The sequence below is a fragment of the Diprion similis genome, chromosome 5, assembly GCF_021155765.1.
Source record: "Diprion similis isolate iyDipSimi1 chromosome 5, iyDipSimi1.1, whole genome shotgun sequence".
In the NCBI taxonomy this organism is placed as follows: Eukaryota; Metazoa; Arthropoda; class Insecta; order Hymenoptera; family Diprionidae; genus Diprion; species Diprion similis.
In genome coordinates, this window is record NC_060109.1 from 2373142 (window position 1) to 2392062 (window position 18921).

An 18921-nucleotide genomic window follows, 5' to 3' on the forward strand; every position below is an offset into this window, starting at 1 on the left:
TGTAGTTTATGGGGACACAGAAGGCTAGGTGAAACCCGAAAGAAGCCTTATCGGGGTAATCGTCACCCAGTCGTCGTAAAACGTTTCCAGGTTCTCGGGAAAGGCAGGTAATCTTGGAGTATTCAACCCCGAGTATACAAACCTCGCCTTATTTAGCGCGATTCACCCCGACGGAACCCCGAGCAGCCTAATCTCGTAATACGCAAGGCAGGGGCGGCCAAACTTGGCTCTTTTGGCTCCGCTGGCTCTGAGTGCTTCGTTACATGACCCGAATTGCTCGGCTCGAGTGTCGTTATTACTCAATTAAAAGGAGGAACCAAAATGGGGTTGAATGCATGTTTATAACACGTTTTTCTAGAATTCAGTCTTTTCGTACTATTCAAATATTATGTACATGTCATTGTGTTTTTAATCGGTTTGAAACAGATGAAAAAAGTAGCAATAACAAAGTGCCAGAACAAATATATAATTTAATATTGCAAACATTTATTTTCTTTGCACAGATTGAAAACAAGTCCGAGTTGTTTAAGGCGATGTCGCAGTAATGCTTCAGTTTTCAATTTTCCCCGGTTTTGGAAATTTAATTGTTTGATCGCCCGAGACAATGTAATATTCATTTCTGTATTCCCATTGAGAGCGTTAGAATTTCGCCAAACAAACACAAAAGCTAGTCTGCCTCGCCTTTGTGAAAGGATTGTAGATAACCCTTGAGTAAAGAGACCTATTAAGTCAGACAATAGGTGATTCTAAGCCGTAAAAGTTTGTCAGACCACGGTGGAAGGAACGATAGTTGAGTACAAGGCTCTGAGTGTTTTACAGAAAACAATAACTACATTGGGCTCACATTGTGAATGCAATGAAAATGAGTTCACAGTTATTACGAAGGTAAAAATTTTTCCCAATTTTTAAGCAAACTGACAAGGATCGGTCACATCTTCGGGTCACCGATTTGGCTGAGCCTCTGGGTACTTAAAGAGACTCACCAGTGCAGTATGTCCCCAAAATCCTAGGGTGCACAACTCAGAAATAAGGGAGAAATTTCTGTCGAAAGTGTTAGGTTCACCATTTGTACAAGTTAGAAAAATTCAAACTTAGCACAACGAATGAAATACTTCAAAATTCCTGGGCTTCAAGGATATACTAAACTAGTGAGTCTTTAAAAATGCTCGAGGCTCGAGGACTAGGGCAAATCGGTGACCCGAAGGGTGTAACCTCTCTTCGTAAATGAAAGATTTTTTTTTCCGCATATATTGCAGTAAGAAAAGAATTACTTACATGTAAATTCTCGTTGTATCTTTATTCGATTACTTCATAGCACACAGGATCACGGGATCCTTAAGACAACCGATGTTAGAGCAGCGTTAAAACAATGTCAGGGTGAAAGGTAGGATAAAAAAAAAAAAAGGAAGACATTACGGCCACATCATTTGTCGACTGCTTTCATCAGCCGTTGTCACGTCCAGGCAATCGGGGTGTATCGACACCCCACTGAGGTACGTAGGCAGGACGAGACGTCAGGCCGCAGAACGTGATTGCGGATGGAAATCGCGAGGCATCAGCGAATAGCTCCACGGGTGGATTTCAAAAAGTCGATTAAATCTACGACACCAGGATCACGGGCACGTGGCATCGAGGGAGGCGCGGTCCAGGCTCGATGCTGTTTTCCCCAGGGGTTACAGGACTTCTTCCCTCGGGGCTTTCTCTCTTCTTCCTTCGAGGAGGGCGTGTCCTGCAGATTCATCGCTTTTCCAAAGACGAACATGCACGAGCCGAGGTACGGCTGGAACTCCGATATGTTCTGCTTGTAAGCGAGGACGAAACCACCCGTATCCGCGCTGGGATTCAGCGGCAAATCGAACACCACTGAAAATTTATACATCTCCGTTACTCAATTAGCCACTTTTCTCTTATACCCAGAATCACGAGAGATTTAGTTGTAGAAATTCCTCGAAAAGAGCCAAATTCGCGGTCGAATTGATCTTCAGCAAACTGTCAATGATATTGGATTGACATGTTTCTGTTGTTTTTTTTTTTTTTTTTTTTTTTTCACTAAGGATACAAAACATCATCCGCAACAAAAACGAAGACATACCAGTTTTTGAATTTTTGAATTTTTTTTACGTGTTCGTCTCAAGAAAAGCGGCATTTTTCCCATCAAAAATCGATGTTCCACTATTTATAACAATATCACGAATGAACAATTACAGAATTACAACGATCGTCATCATCCTTGGAAAATGACTTTAGGATATCTAAGCAAACTTTGCGGAAGTCATTTGGTCCATTGCTTTCTGAGTAACTCGACTGCCTAGATTTTTGCAGGCAAATTTTAAATTTGGCTGTGATATATCTTCGACAGGGTTAATTTTTTCTCGAATAACCCTTGATTTATAACTTGAAAAAAATGCATTTTTAGCATTTTTAGTGACGAAATTGGTAACAGATGGTTAATCCATCCAGATGGTGGAATGTGTCCGAGTTTTTGGTTGAATTGAACAGTCTCGCTATCAAATTCATGTCTTATGTAAATATATGTTACACGTCTTTTTTCCATTCAATATAAGCTTCGTGATTATCATCTGAATGAATTTCCCGCCAGTCAAAAATTAAAAAATTCGAAACACAACGATTTTTACGTAAATTTTAGAGAACGCTGAAATATACCTTTACCCGAGAGGTTTTCACTATCCAATAATGGCGTACGCTGATTAAAATTACAAAGATTACAAATTGATTACAATGACTGCAAGGATTACTGAAAGATTACAAAGATTGCAGCTAGATTACAAAGATTATAGCAGGATTACAAACGATCACAGAGATTGCAAGGATTACAAACGATTATAAAGATTACAAGGATTACAAAAATTGTAAAGATTGCAAAATATTAGAGGGAATACAGGAGGGTTGCAAATGATTATAGAGATTGTGAGGATTGCAAAAAATTACCACAGATTACAAAAGACCATAGGAATTAGAAGAAGGTTAAAAAGGTCACAGAAAGATTACAAAAGATTGCATACGATTACAAAGATTGCAAGAATTATAAAGAATTACAAAAATTGCATGGATTAGAAAAGATGACGGGTATTATAGGGAGATTAGAATTTCCTGGAGATTACCGACATTACCTGATATTACATGGTGATTGCAAAAAGATATCAGGGAATACACGAGATTACAAAGAATACAACAGATTACAAAGAATACATGAGATTACGAGAAGATTAGACAAATTTCCTGGAGATTACTGACATTACCTGATATTACATAGAGATTGCAAAAAGATATCAGGGAATACACGAGATTACAAAGAATACAGATTACAAAGAATACATGAGATTACAGCAGCTATTAATCTCTCGCCTATACCTTCCTATTCTAAATTTTGCCTTTTTTATATTTCGAATTTATATCATTAAAAATCGTACAAAACAAGTCCACACATTTTTGTAAATTTACATAATACGACTTTCCCATCCTCTAATCCTTCCACATTTTACTTAAATTACACATAAAGGATATTCAAGCTAAATTTTAATTCTGCTATATGTGCAAGATAGAAAGAGTGTGAATGAGAAATTGAACGACAGCTTGAAGCAAGAAAATTTTCACAAGTCAATGTGGGGGCGGTTCTATACGCGTTTCCTGACTTGCACTCGTCGTTATTACCTGGTTCAGTAGACACAACAATAAAACGTTACGACGCGCTTATTCAATGCTATGTCAGGAGTCCCAAGAGGGAAGACAACATTACAGAACACAAACTCCGCGGTACTTCAGGACCGTATAACAGAAATAGAGAAATAGAGCTTGCGATTATCACCCGCAACGGCAATACATCTCACTGATTGTCAAATGCGATTCTGATCGCTGAATATTTGCACATTATTCAGGGTAAACTAGTTCTTATTTAGTTTTCAGTTTTGTTTTAAACGGACGTCATTATTCATTCGTTAATTAATCGGACAGTAAATAAAATTTCACATCAAATATTCAACGCTTACGCTGGTTCAATTTTGGGATAGCATGAATTTACGTTGCAATTATTTATGCAATATTCGTTTATCATTTCAATCATTTTTTTTTTCATCGTCAGTTGGAAACCAAAATTTAAACTGCACGAAAGTTCTGATAATAATCATGATGTACATTTATCGGATCAAAAATCTATGAATATCGGGGCTGATTCGAAATTATCGCGAAATCAATCTTTGTGAGGAAGTAATATAAAATGATGATTCACCGTTGCTTTTACAGATTACGTAATTATGGAAGAGCTTCTGGTACGCATTTTCAATGTACAATAGGTGAAAATGGAATCGTTGGACGCAGGTTGTCAATGAATCGGAAGTATCGGATTCGGGTAGAAATCGATGGTAAGTAAGCTGTCAATTTTCAATACACCCAGCGTCTCAATTTCAAAAACAATCTTATTACTTTCCTTCAATATTGTGACTCCGAATTTTTCAGTATGAATTACAGCAAAAATTAGGTTTTCATTAGAATAATGTAATCATCGTGTTGTTCTGAAGTGAGTACGGAGATCGTTTTGATATTAACAGACACTGAAAGAATCGTCCTGACGATAAAAGGATAGGCAAAAATCGTAATCCTAACCGAAATACTTCTGAAAAAATCACAGAACCAGGTACAGAAATTTTCGAGAAAAGTAATTTCACTATTGAGTAATTTTTGAACGTATCAAAAAACAAATAAATACCGAGTCATCGATTTGCCACTCGTTTTCCAACGAGTGAATACTGTTTATGGTACGACCGTATAATAATTAAACGAATTCAAAATTTAGATAAGGTTCAAGTAGACAGTAATATTAAAATAAAGAAAAAATTGGAAGAAAATCACTAATTTTCTAGTCTTGGATTAACTTTGAATGAATCGAATTCGCAAAATATGAGTTTATCAACGTTGTATTCTACGAGTAATCCAAACAATTCTAACGCTGCGGAAAAAACTGAACTTTTCAAAAAATCCGTCGTTACAATCACGTTACGAACTTCAATCTCATGGATTTAAACTACTTATCGGGAATCGAATCGTCAAACCTTTGACCAAACTTTCCAGCACAGCCGGATATAGACGCTCGGTTATCTTGAGGCCTGGTGGATGCATCCGAGGATTGGTATTTATCTCTATGAGCCAAACGACGAGGTCTTCCGTGACCATAAAATCAGCCCCATAAAGCTCAAAGCTGCACCTTCGTTTATCCATGTATTCCTGAGAAGCGAGCATCGTCAAGACAATCGCCTCAGTCATTTTGGGATAGATCGTGTCGAAGTAAGGCTCCCCCTTATGGCCGACGTTCCTGTAAAAATGTCCACGATCCAACATTCGTTAGCTTATTTCCTTTATTGATAAGTATGACAAAGAGGATTGACGATATCTTCAGCTGGAGTCAAGACGAGTAATCGAAAAGGTAAAGAACACCGGATTGTACGACAAAAAATGGTATAAATTCTCGATGTGATATATTACTTTAAGTAATCGTTTAGCCTCTCGCAATTCCAATTCTCATCGGGAAAAGACTCCTCTAAATCATCTGTCTTATCAATTTTACGTCTTCTCTTTCGCCGGTCGATGTATTTCTCTTGGACGGCCGTGTTACAGATGTGAATCGCCTCGTGGTAGTTATCGAACGTGAATGGCTTCGAACTGAACCGAAGCAACGCTTCGCTAGGATCATCATTTTAAAAAGGGTAAAAATTAACGGTTATAACTATTGTGTTAGTATACGTTAAAGACCTGCGTGAAGTCTTTTTAGTATGCGAATTGGAATTACTCGAACATCCATATCGTCAGTGGAAAGGTGTTGGTCACAAGGTACCACTGCCGAATGTCAAATTTAGTTTGGTTAACCAGCAACGGATGTTCTGAAAGCAGTTAAAAGAACGGTGTAACCATGTAACCATTTAAAAATCTCGAACTTTGCACGCTGATGGACTTGCACTTGATGTGTCAAACAGATGTCCCAGAATCCAATTCTTACTTTGCGTCGGTGTAATCGAAATTAATGAATAATCTTTGGTTTGAATACCGTGAAATCGTTGTTACGACATAAAATGATCGTCGAGAGAGTGCTTATAACTCATATTAATCATCGCATTTTCATCACGGTTACATTCAGCAACTTTAAATCTCAAATTGCGATGGAATGATCAGTATCGATGAAGTGGAGTTCAGCCGAGTACCAAAGCTGTCCATTCCAAATCGGAAAAGTAGTTTCTACCTAGCTATACAATACTTACTACCATCAACATTGAAAGCCTTGAAATTTTCGTTAGTCATTGAACACCTTGGCATGGTTCCATGACCAGAAAGATAGACCAAAGAGTGATTAGCATACACCATTTCGCAAATCCATCATCAGCGTATCGTATGTTTAACTCTAAAGTACCGACCTATGTACTTTTGCACTATGTAATAATCCTTCGGCCTGTTGTTAACCTTCTGAAGGATCTCTTCGAGCTTGTGCGATATGCTTATACCGGTGCCACAGCAGAGGTCACTGGGTTTAACGATCCAAATATTCCTCGCCCCGCTGAGTTCACACTGTGGATCGACTTCCTTCAGGTTCTTCAGAACAACGCGCGCTTTCACATAGTACTCCTGCCAAGTGGGATCGCGTTAGACTAAATCTCGATCAATGATCTCTCCATGAAAAAACAACCACGGACGTTCCGATGATGAATTACCTCGAGTATTCGTTGAGGATCCGAAGCGGTGATACGGAGGCCATTTTTTCCGTGCAAGACCTTGTCGTAATCGCTCAAAAACTGTTCCCAATCAATGCTACTGGGAATAACCGCGTCTTCGTCGTCGAGATGCTCGTTTCTCTCAACGGCCACGAAGTCCTCGCACCTTTTCAGAGCGAAGTCGAGACTCGTTACGGCGACCGGCGTCTTTCCCTGGTCCACGACCTCTCGGCCGTTCTGAATCTCGCTGACGAACCATTTGAGAAGTCCAGCAGCCGCTGTTCGCCTGAAGTCCTCGACGAAAGCGTTCGCGTCGCGGGTCAAGTTGTAGCTTCTCGGATAGTTGACCGTGGCTACTCCATCCTCGGAAAACCAGTGCGCACTTTGCAAAAGGTGGGCCATTCCAAGCTGTCGGCAGAAAAGCGTGAAGTTCGCGTTTGAGGAACCAACAAAGTGGGACTTGGAATATATGAAAGAACGATTCATTCAATTCATTCGGAGTGATTTTATTTGTTGAGATGTTTTGAAGTGCCTGTGATATCTCAAAAACGATCTTATCTATTTACTTCGAATTTTGAGACAGTAATGTTGGTCACCTTATCCTATTTCACACGATGCGGAATTCTTTTGTTTCAACCAAATGGCGACTAATTAAAGATGAATTCGGATTTTTCGTTTCATTAACAAAAAAAAAAGACGATTATTAAAGAAAAAGTCGTGGCAAAGCGGGTCGACTATCCAGAAATACTGTCTCCAAACTTGAAGTAAATCGGTTGAGCCCCTCTTGAGATATCATGACAAAGTTTTGGTTTATACCGTCAAAAAAATTTGTAAATAATGCCGGCTCTGCATACTTTTGAATGAAATAATCTCCGATCGAAAATTCTCAAATCTCACCAATTTTTTCAGCAGTCTTATATTCGTATGATATACTCTTTAATATTAATTTCGAATGATTTCCACTAATTTGTGTAATTTCCATTAATTTCCAGCGTCAGCCGTAATTGTCAACGATTACCTAAAGTCCTGAAAATTCTTCATTGATTTCCTGAGTGTATGTAACGATAGAAAATCACAACAAATCACTGGAAATCAGTAAAAATCATTCTTATCATTGGGTAATGAAAAGAAATCAATTTAAATAACTCAGTCAATTAGAAATCAATAAGATAAAAGCCAAATAGAAGTGAAGAAGATAAAAAGAACAATGAAATGTTCACGGATGAAAACCATAATTTTAAGTGATTCGCAATGGTTTTAGATCGTTTTATTAATTCCAATCGATTCCTCGTCACTTCAAACACATATCCGTTATACAAGTTCCTTTGATTTGGGAAAAATTCGATTTCCACCTTTCAAAATCATGACTTCTTAATTGAGCGAATGGCCCCTCGCTCTGCGCTTTGAGCGACCGCGAGTCCGCACTTTCGGTCACAATTACCAACGAATTATTGAAGCTTTCGCGCAGCTTGACACTTCGTTTGCTTTATCATTCACCCCGGATTGGAATTGGGTCCCCCAGGGATTCACGCCGAGCCAGTCGCATCGAGATACCTATCGGCCTGGCAATGCGTGTGACCACCATACGTTGGCCCTTGATTTATACCGAGTGAGATTTAAAACTCGCGGTATCAACAACTGAGGGGTGTTCACTTCTCACCCCAACAATCGCTGCCAAAATTGGTATTATTTGCATTAGGGTTTTTCGTTGGGAAGCATTTTTTTGTTTTTGTTTTTTTTTTTTGTTTTTTTTTTCGCTTCTACATAAAACACGTGTACGTACACAGCAAACAAGAAACTCTTGCTAATCCAATTTATTTCTTCAATCTGATTTCAAAAAACCACCCTTGGAATTGGAAGTTTTCACATTTGAATAACGGGGAGAAAAAGTTGTTTTTTTTTTCAACAATTTTCTACCACTCCATCGTGATTCATGATCTGGAAAATTTCAGAATTAGGTTCACCGCAAAAGTGTGAACTTGGTAAATTCCGTAGGTTGAACGGTTCAAAAGTTATAAAACTTTTCTCAAAAGTCAATTTCATTTAAAAATTCAACTTTGAACGTTTTTATTGGCTAAACTATTGACTCTGCAAACGAATTCAATATCCACGCCTGTTGGCAATTTGATTTTTTTTATAAAAAATAATTGCTGGTTAAATCTTTAGATTCAACAATTAAAAATTTATCAGTATTTAAAACCAATTTTTAAATTAAACTTGAAATATCTTTAGTGACTGAACTACTGATATTGTGAAAAAAATTCAAAAGACACTTTCCGTATAGAGAGTTAAATTTTTTTGACAAAATTCTTCCAGGATCAAGTCCGTATCCTTAAATGCAGCTTAGTGGTATCAGTGGGGAAAAAAACTGACGCATTACCATATTATTTGAATGTAAATGGTTTGAATTCCAAAAGCGATCATTTGAGATTGTGTTCAAAAGACATCTTTTTATCACAGCCAAAACGAAGAGTGAAGTTTCAATTTGAGCAGGAAAACTTTTCTTTTCGTGCAAATAATAATCGGCCTGAATCGCCGAAACTTCGAATGGCTCGAATTTCCGAATCGTTAAAACTTTCTCCGATCTTGTTCGAGCTTTCAAACGTTTCCACGTTCAGGACAAACAGTTGCTTGGATCTTCCAAAAGATTATTCACTCGAGACGGAATAACAGGGTAAAACGAAAAATCACTGAGTGTCTATATTTTTTATCGAGCTGCTGCTGCCGCATAGATTCTATGCTCAGAAAAATCACTTTACTCCACTCGACTATTTCCGGTGAATCTTTCTTTACGTCTTTTCACAGTCTTCGGTACGACTTTTCACCTCTATGTTGTCTGAGATACTGCGAAAGATTGATCGCCTGCACTTTGAGCTATTGTTGAATGTAAATCCGGATCTTCGAGCAGCGCGATTTTTCTAACCAACGTAACTCGTGACGTTCGACGAAGTTCCGCCTCCAAAATTCAAGCTCTGAACTAAAAATTCTGTTCTTTTGTAAAAAAAATTCTATATTCCGAGTTCTTTCACACGTTTTTCAAAACGAAATTACTGTTAATAATTATTCTTGAATAGTCATGTATCGATCAACGATTCGGAGGATCGAATGGTGTAAAAATCAATTATAGGTGTGCGGAAAAATAGAGAGAGAGAAAGAGAGAGAGAAAAAAAGTTATAGACACATAATTTTGTATTACCTTGGACGTGTAGATAAAGGATTTCTGGAATCTGTTGAGAAGCGTGTCATTTCGCAAAGTGCAATCCCAGTCGACGAAGTTGTTTCTACAATCCCAAATGAAATCTGGCGCCCGGTGGCGGAGCAGACGGAAAATCAGCGCTTTCTCGTTCAAAGTGCCGTCCGCTTCTCTGAGATTGCCCAAGGAATTCGTATCTAAGCTTGCAACGCTTCCTAGAAAGACGTTAAAATAATTTTCTAGTCGTGTCGTAACGATTCTCACGGTTAATACACATACACACACGCACACACATGTGTGAATTCGCATAAGGCTTGTGAGCGAACACGCAATTTTTGCTTTGTAACTGCGTCTTTCGCCTCACCGAGATATAAAACGAAATGGAATTGTCCAGTCCTCGTGAAACTGGGTTACAGCCTACAAATGGAAAACAATGTTGTTTATACCGTAATGAAGAAGAGAAATTGGAAAAAAAAAAATCGTTTTATTTCATTTACAGAAAGAAGAGGAAAAAACAAAAATTGGTCATCATCTTAGGAATTTTCGAACTGATTAAGAAACGAAAACAGCAGTTAAGTTAAAAAACAGCAGTTCAAAATTATAGGCGTTTTTCTTTGGACTTAATATTTAATAGAATCATCCTAAAAAAACGAAAAAAGGATGAAAAATCAGAGAAAATAACTGGTCTATACTACCGAAAAAATCCTTCTGAATATTTCGCACGAATTTGTATCACATTAACTGTAAAATCTAATTTTCAAGTATTCGAAACGATTCATATGTTTTCAAAAATTATTCATTTTCTATAATTATTATTAGCCAGTTGCAAGAATATTCCTTCACAATTTTACCATTTGCCTCGGTTGAAAAGTAGAATTTTCAAGGAAAAGAGTTTTTCCAAAAACTTGCTTACGGTAAATTTGGTGTTTTTGAATTTCAGAATTCTGGGCAAGATTTTTCACTTGAACGTAAAGCGACGCAGAAATTGGCCACTAACCGTAAGGAACGGTCCTGGTTTTCGTAGCCTCGTATTTTTGCACCCAGCCTCTCTCCTCCAACGCTTCCTGAAGTTTTGGGAGCTCTCCTCTCAGTAGAAATATTTTATGCCTCTGCGATGAAATTGGTTCGTGCAAGTCAAATCAGTGAATCAAAAGCAAGTGAAAAATTTACGTGATAGAATACATCGCACACAATATGTGGAATTTATTGCTCATCTATCCAGGTATTGGTATGCATAATAGAGGACAAAGAAAGATTCGTCGAGTGTCGGTGAAAAAAATATTTTACTGAGTAACGACGCATCGGCCATCTTAAGGCTCAAATCAAAATTCAATCAAATGTAGAACAAAATGCTTAGCTGGACACTCGTTTGTAATAAACATGTCTGTTTACCAACAAGATATGTCTTATTTTATATAGTTAAGTTGAATTTGTAAATTTGTGGTTGAGGTTTCTACGAGGTTTGTGTATGTATACTAGACTGCATCAAAAAAATTGACTATTTTTTTTTCTTTCAATTTTCTACTGAAAATATTGTTCCAGATAATGAAAAAAAAGTACCATCAAAATTTCAGCTTTTAATATTGATATTTAGAGACTCTTCATCGCGTTTTTCTAATTTCTGTAAGAATAACACGGCAAAAATGGTTTTTGCTCCTTGCGATTTTTATAACTAGATAACGACGCGTCGTACAGAAAATTCACAAACATGTTTTTGTAGGAAATTGAACGTTCTACAAAAAGGTCTGTTGTCATTTAACGATAAATCTATTCTTTCAAAAGTTATTTGAGGTAAAAAATCAACAAAGGACCTCAAATAACTTTTGAAGTGAAGAAAATTTATATAAAAGAATTGAAGAGTTTTAAAAATTCTTTGCAATCTCTTTGTACATAAATTTCGAGACTTTGGGCAATAACTGGACTGAGGTCTTACATGTAGAAGTTTATGACTTCTAACGAGGAGTTTGAAAACACATTTATTGCTCATATATTATATCTACACGTAAAAGTGAATTTTATTGAACGCACGATAAAATACCATTAAATAACTATCATCGTATAAAAATTGAAATGAATTTGTTCCTGCAGTTATAAGGAAGCGTGCATATTCGCAGGTAAATATACTTTATAACGATGCTGCTAGATTCCTGTATTCAGATTGAAAATAAAGAATTTCCATAAAGAAATGTCCCAATTTTAAATATGTAGATACGTAATGGGAAAAGAAAAATAGAAACTGGTGTTTCAAAAACATTTAAGTCTACAATTAGCAACAAGAAATTTAGGGTATTTTTGGGAAAATGAGCGATTGTACATTCGGAGGAATCCTGCAAGAAATTCTAAACTAGATACGCTGACCTTTATACAATACTGTAACATAATCCACGTGACACGAGGGTCGTCTTTTCCTGGTATTTTACTAGTTATTTTATACCCACGTTCTTACACACAGATTTTGCAACTGGGCAGAATTTCAATAGAAGGCAGTAACTTCACTACTCAAGAAAAATCCAGGTGGCGCTGCGATCGAGGGATACATAAACATAACCTACATCGTGCGTGAGACTGATGTACTGCACGATGTACTTAAGAGGTTATCCTAATGTGACCAGAGTCCAAACACGCTAATTTTTAGGAATTTATTTCGAAAAAACTGCAGATGCAATATTTGCAATTTTTTTATATGTTTTCATGTACAACTTAAGGAACGTGTGTAAAAATTTTCATAAAAACATGTAGAATTTCTCACAAGTTATTCGCCTCTGCGTCGACTGATGAGCTATGACATAACAGAGCTAATACCATGTAGTTAATGAAAAATTCTATATTTTTTTATGAAAATTTTTACTCACGTTCCTTAAGTTGTACATTAAAACATATTTAAAAAGATGGAAAATATTGCATCCGTAGTTTTTTCGTAATAAATTCCCAAAAATTAGCGTGCTTGGACGCTTGTCACGGTAGGACAACCTTTTACAGTGATTATAAAGTCACGTTGTACACCTCGAAAACGCGCTCAGCCAAAACTCTTGTACCACTCAAGCGATCACGATGAAACTTAGGCAATTGATGCCTCATTTTGGCAAAAAGTGGAGCGACGTTTTACTTACTGAAAACACTGATCTGTTATCACTCATTGAAATTGGAAAAATTTTCATAGTTGTACTGAAAGGATCGAACTATCCTGTATGATGTCACTCGGTGCTGATGAAACACACACTTTGAGCCCAGTCCCATAAGATTTGATGGTAAAGTGACGAAATGGCAGCTGATCTGGTTTTCGACATTTTTACCGACATTGCCGGTAATGCATGAGTGTAAGGTCGGTAAAAAATGTCGCCAAAATAAGATGTCGGTATTCGTTGTAATCGTGGAACTAGAACAGCTGCCATTTCGTCATTTTACCATCAAATCTCATGGTACTGGGCTCAAAATATGTGTTTCATCACCGCCGAGTGGCATCATACCGGATAGTTCGATCCATTCAGTGTAACTGTGAAAATTTGGCCAATTTCTGTGGATGGTAACTAATCTGTAAAATTTTTTTCCAAATTTGGAAAAAGTAAAAAGACGCTCCACTTTTTGCCAAAATAAAGCATTAACTGCCCAAGTTTCACTCTGATCGCTTGAGCGGTGTAGGAGTTTTGCATCCCCGCGTTTTCGAGGTGTACAACGCGTCCTTATAAGCACCTTAAGAGGCCCACGTCGAAACCCACAGCTACAATACCTGTGTAAGACCGTGGTTATATCTAGCAGTAAAGTAGTTTCGTTCTCAGAAACGAAGGAGACTCACCATAATCGCCTTTTCGACCTTCGACTTGATCTTGTAGTAAAATTCCTTCCTCATCCACTCGGTAACGCAGCATCCTTTCTCGGTGCGTATCATCTTGGCGCAGCAATCAAGAGGGTCCTTGTCGTTCGGACAGCAAGAACAATGGTCGAGCGGGGATTTAGGGAAAAAGCCGCACTCCAATGAAGCGACGCTGTTAACAACCCCAACTCTGGGTTCTTCGTGGTCAGGAAGAGGCCACTGCGCGATCATCTTGGGGTACTTGAATCTGTTGTAAGGATTCGGGGGACTCGCCGGCCTCTCGAAACACTTTCCGGAATTGCACTCGAGGAGTGCAGACACCTTTCCGCTCCCGGATTCGCGCATCGTCATCGCGGACGTAACGCTGCTTTCCGGTGTCTCGGGAATCGTCTTTTCCGATTTCCATTCAAATTTATCAGCGACTTGTTCCTCCTCCTTCTTCTTCGCGTCGATGAACTGCGCAGCGTTCGACGTCGCCGAATTTCGACTGAAGGAACTTCGCCTCCTATTCGAGCTTCCGGAAGTCTCAGAAGCACGCTTCAGCTGCACGTCCAGTTTCGAACTCTTCTTCCGTTTGACGGAAGCTGAGGTTGATCGCCTATCGAGCTTTCCTTTAACACTGTCATTCTCGGAATACTCCCGTTCGGAAAAACCGCTCTCGCGAATTGTCTTCCTTGATGCTTCCTTGATCGACTTCCTCCGGTCCTCCAATAATGATTTTTCCGAACGAGACGTCGACTCTTCGTCCGGCGAAACGGTCTCGTCGACTTTAGTGACAGGTGAGGGCTTAATTTCGGACTCTGGTTTGATCTTGGATCGAGACCCCTTGATTGACAGGCTTGATTCATTCTCAGACATGTTTGTTTCTCTTTCTTTTTTTCTTCACCTTATCCCTTCTCTTTTCGAAATACATGCAATGCTTACAACAGCTTTTTTCTCGTCCGCGGAATTTAGTTTTTACCGAATATTTTATTCGCGAATAATAAGTGACAGTTTCATTTTCGCTGAATTTGGTTATGGGCCAGACATGTTTGGACTGAAACCAGTCAACCCTATTTTTCAAAGCTCGATTCCCACCGTTCAACGTTACTTCAGCCACCGTGTTCAGCTCGGTCACGTACGAAATCGATGATAAATTCACACTTGTCTCGCAGACTGATAAATGACAGTGTGTGTCTCGGTAGAGATCGTTGCATACGAGCTAGGCGCGATGAGAAGAGAAGTCCTGGAATTTCTACAACCCTTCGACAATGCGAACTTTTTCGAAAGACGAACAAGCCATATTTTTACCTCGCCTAAAAGTCTGCGCACACAATCTATAATACAGCGCATAAAGCTAACGATAAATTTTTCGTAAGTAAATCGTATTCTGCTTCACCCTGTTCGTCGATGTGTTTCGGTTACGAATGCATAAATATTCACCTAACTTTTGTATATTTGATATACCTACGCGATACGTTCTTACATCGTCGCGCGGTTACAGATTTATCAAACTACTTCATAAATTTCTCCATATACTTTGATACACGTACCGAATGGAGATATTTCAACTCCCCCCCCCCCCCCCCCCCCCCCCCCCTCTTACGATCTTTTTGAAATACGATACACGTACAATATTTCACCTCCTGATACACCTATCTCTATGGAGGAATCGATTCATAACAAATTTTCTCACTTTTACCGATACGCAGTTTGTACACTGTGCGTCTATTTTTTACTACAAGACTCCGGTAAGAATACGTGGAATTCTTGTATGTAAATAGGAACAAAATATAACAATCAAAATCAAATAGTATCGTTTCACGGATACTAGTACCTACAAACAGTTTACAAAACTAGTTCAATCCTCCAAAGCTCGGAGTCCGAACAAAATGGGTCTGATTTCAAAATATTCGACCCGTGGCTGCATTTCTCAACTCAAATCTGAAGTCAGTTTTGAGCTGCATAGCCGGCATTTCGAGAAATCATCAAAATATGACGTTTTTTGCATTATTCTTAAAAAGTGCTGTGGATAGTTCAAAAATGACTTGACCATCGTGTAGAGTGGAAAATTCTACATCGAATTATGTTCTCACATGTCGCAAACGGAGTCAGATTAACAAATTGAAGAAAAAAGAAATTATTTCACAAAAATTCCCCGGATGTGAAATTTCTTTTTTCTCAATTTGTTAATCCGACTCCGTTTCCGACATGTGAGAACGTAATTCGATGTAGAATTTTCCACTCTACACGATGGTCAAGTCATTTTTGGTCTATCGAAAGCAGTTTTTGAGAAAACCGCAAAAGGCGTCAAATTTGGCTCTTTTCTCAAAAAGCCGGCTACGTAGCTCAAATATAACTTCAGATTTGAGTTCCTGAGGGTCGAAAATCCCTGTTAACCAAACTGCAGCCACAAGCCAAGTATTTTGAACTTGGACTTGTTTTGACTGGACTACTCATGTTTCGCTTTGAAAGCGATTAGCTCCAGATGAAAAAGTAACTCGCGACTTTCTCATTCGAACTTACGATTCAAAATCTAAGTGCTTCTCAGGATTGGATAATCAAACAAAATGACAAGATCATGAGTTCGTAGAAAAATTTTTTACGACCCTTTTCATGCTGTTTATGGATCAAAATAAAAGTTGTGATTCCTTTCACGAAATACCGAGACATGCCAAATACGTCTCGTGTTTCAATTGCGTTCCAAGTGAAACGAAAACGAGATTTACTGAGTTGACTTTTGGCTTCTTTGGAAAAAAAGCACTTCAATCCTTGCCCCAGACAGCCAAGCAAAAACAAGTAAAACAAAACGAACAACAACAACGATGAGAATTTTGCTTACGAGGATCGTATTTCGTGCCTCTCCGATAACTCGATGTAAATGATGTTTCGAAAAGCTGTTCAATCGTAGAGTACATACGTTTCATAGTGTCATCACGACGGCGAGAATTCGCTGTTTTTCTCTAACGCGTTTATCCTAATTCAAAAATCGACCGAAGTCGAGTAAAACTAATGAAAACCTAAATTTCATTAGCGATACGCCGTCTAACTTGTATAACTCTGTACACGTTATCAGGTGAAAACATCCTGCTAATATGAAAAGGATTTTGTGGTACCATCTAATACATTATCGAAGAATGACGAATGGCAAAGGCACGGCATCAAGATTGCGTTAGAGTTCTTTAACTCAGCCTTCGTGAAGGGTAAATCTTATCATAAGGGTTGATGCTCCGTTAATATAACCAAACGAGCATCAAGAACGTCGAATATCACGACGAGATGGATTGGATCGACCATGAGAGTTTGCAGGTCGGGTATATATAAGGGATTGATACGCACCTTCTCTCCCTTCCATCCCTCAACCTAAGATAAATGATGGACTGCTGAAAGTCCGTAAGTAGAAGACAGTGAGGAGGGAGAAAGGAAAAGGAAAAAATCAATGCTGTGAATGCTCTTCTGCATTTAACGTTTGGACAACTTTTGGTCTAAGTTAGGAGTTGAAATGAACCGCAGCTGTGCAGCTGCGACTCCATGAATTAGATACCGCAGTAGGTATCCCGATTTAACGATTTGAATTGAAGAACATTTCACTGGCGACTGTTCCACGTGTGGACGAGACTTGCTGTGGCCTTTGTCGAGTGTCGGGTAACGGGGGTGAAATTCCTGTCGCCACATCATCGCAGTCGACTAACTGCAGTGCTAGCCGAAGGACGGGGGTAAAACAAGAACATTTCCCTGCCGAGTGTCCAATTTCGATACCGTATAATTGAATACAATGCTCAAGGGGAATCTGACGGAGTATCACGAGGGTCAAATGTCAAAGACCATGCAGCGTCGAATTGGAGTAAGTCATTATTCAAGTGCATGGAAAAGCGTTGTCATTTGATCGCAAGAAACATTTTCCACAACTTTTCGACTTCAGAAATGGTCTGTTGATCTACTTTTCGACTAAACTGTATTATTATTATTATTGTTATTATTATTATTATTATTATTGAGGAATTTATCGGGTTAGAAAAATTTCCGAGGAAAAAAAACTTTGACGCAGATATTGAAGGGGGAAATTAATTTCGAGGCTGCCGTCTGGGCTGAGAAACTTCAAAGCCGAGAATGCTCGTTGAAAAAGAAGGCTAGCAGCCTCCCGCAATTAACCACCACGTTTAATTTCCTAACTAAGGCGTACCGGAAAACTGAGCGCTGAAGGCGGACCCGCATACCAGAAGACCGTAAAGATTAATCGCCCATAAAACGTGATGGTCCTCGAGGCTGCGAATCTCACGCGACCGAACCCCACGGACGGACAAAAGACTTGCACATTGACCCTGAAAGAACATTTTGGTTACCTTGTATTGGTGGAACTGATTCACCGAACCATTTGCACCCGCAGAACTAAGGATCGCAGGTGTACAGATTGTGTGAAAGAAAACTTGTCATCCGGTGAAAAAAAAATTACATCAATTTGACACGAAATCACGTTATAAAAAATTTATTGGAGAAATTAGTCGGTGTGGACCACTTCAGTGCTGTTTACTATGAAAATATTTCTGATAAATTATAATTGTTGATTAATTATGCACCCAAACTTGGAAGAAATTCGTAAATTCAATCAGAGCTAATGGAAGAATAGTCATGATAAATTAAATCAGACGATGTGTTACGTACGTTGATCCTCGTTAGATTACGTTTATTTACATAACGTGTAGAAGATAAATAAAACAGCCAAAACCTTTTCATTTCCACCAAATGCATGACTTATTTGTTTATTGATTTCCATGTTTTCTACCAACACCTAGAACATGTCCCAATTACCAACCCGATAGACTAGACAAACATGATGCTCCAGAGTAATAACGAACGATGCAATCAAAAACAAAGTCTGCCTACTGCTTCGAAACTCACAGTGGATATTGACCACTACCATATGCCACATCTGCCACTTTACCATGATTCACATAAAACACGCTTAAAAAACGAGACGCGATAAAGTCGAACCTTTTCTTCGATTGCTTATTGTTTTGTATGCTTCACAGTCACTAGGACCATTTCCGTTAGAACCGAAAGACGTTTTACTTTGTCAAGACGATGTCACAAAGTAAGAGGTGGCGCGTAGGTCTGTCAAAAGTTGTGAGTATTTCTCTACGTATTTCATCAGAATGAACCAACTTCTACGAGACTACCTTAAACACTAACTTAATCTATCGATACCACTAAACGGTATCACTAAC

At 38.5% G+C, this 18921-nt stretch overlaps 1 protein-coding gene across 1 annotated transcript; it reads right to left on the reverse strand.

Annotated features, from left to right (window-relative positions):
- Window positions 1–1555: 1555 nt before the first annotated feature.
- On the reverse strand, window positions 1556–14575 carry LOC124406377 (tubulin glycylase 3A-like). Its single transcript, XM_046881776.1, has 9 exons — window positions 13700–14575; window positions 10904–11015; window positions 9910–10121; window positions 6714–7121; window positions 6420–6624; window positions 5801–5891; window positions 5497–5694; window positions 5067–5326; window positions 1556–1863 (listed from the first exon to the last, which is right to left on the reverse strand). Exons 1-9 carry the CDS (start codon window positions 14573–14575, stop codon window positions 1556–1558), a joined length of 2670 nt encoding a protein of 889 aa, XP_046737732.1.
- Between the last annotated feature and the right edge of the window lie 4346 nt (window positions 14576–18921).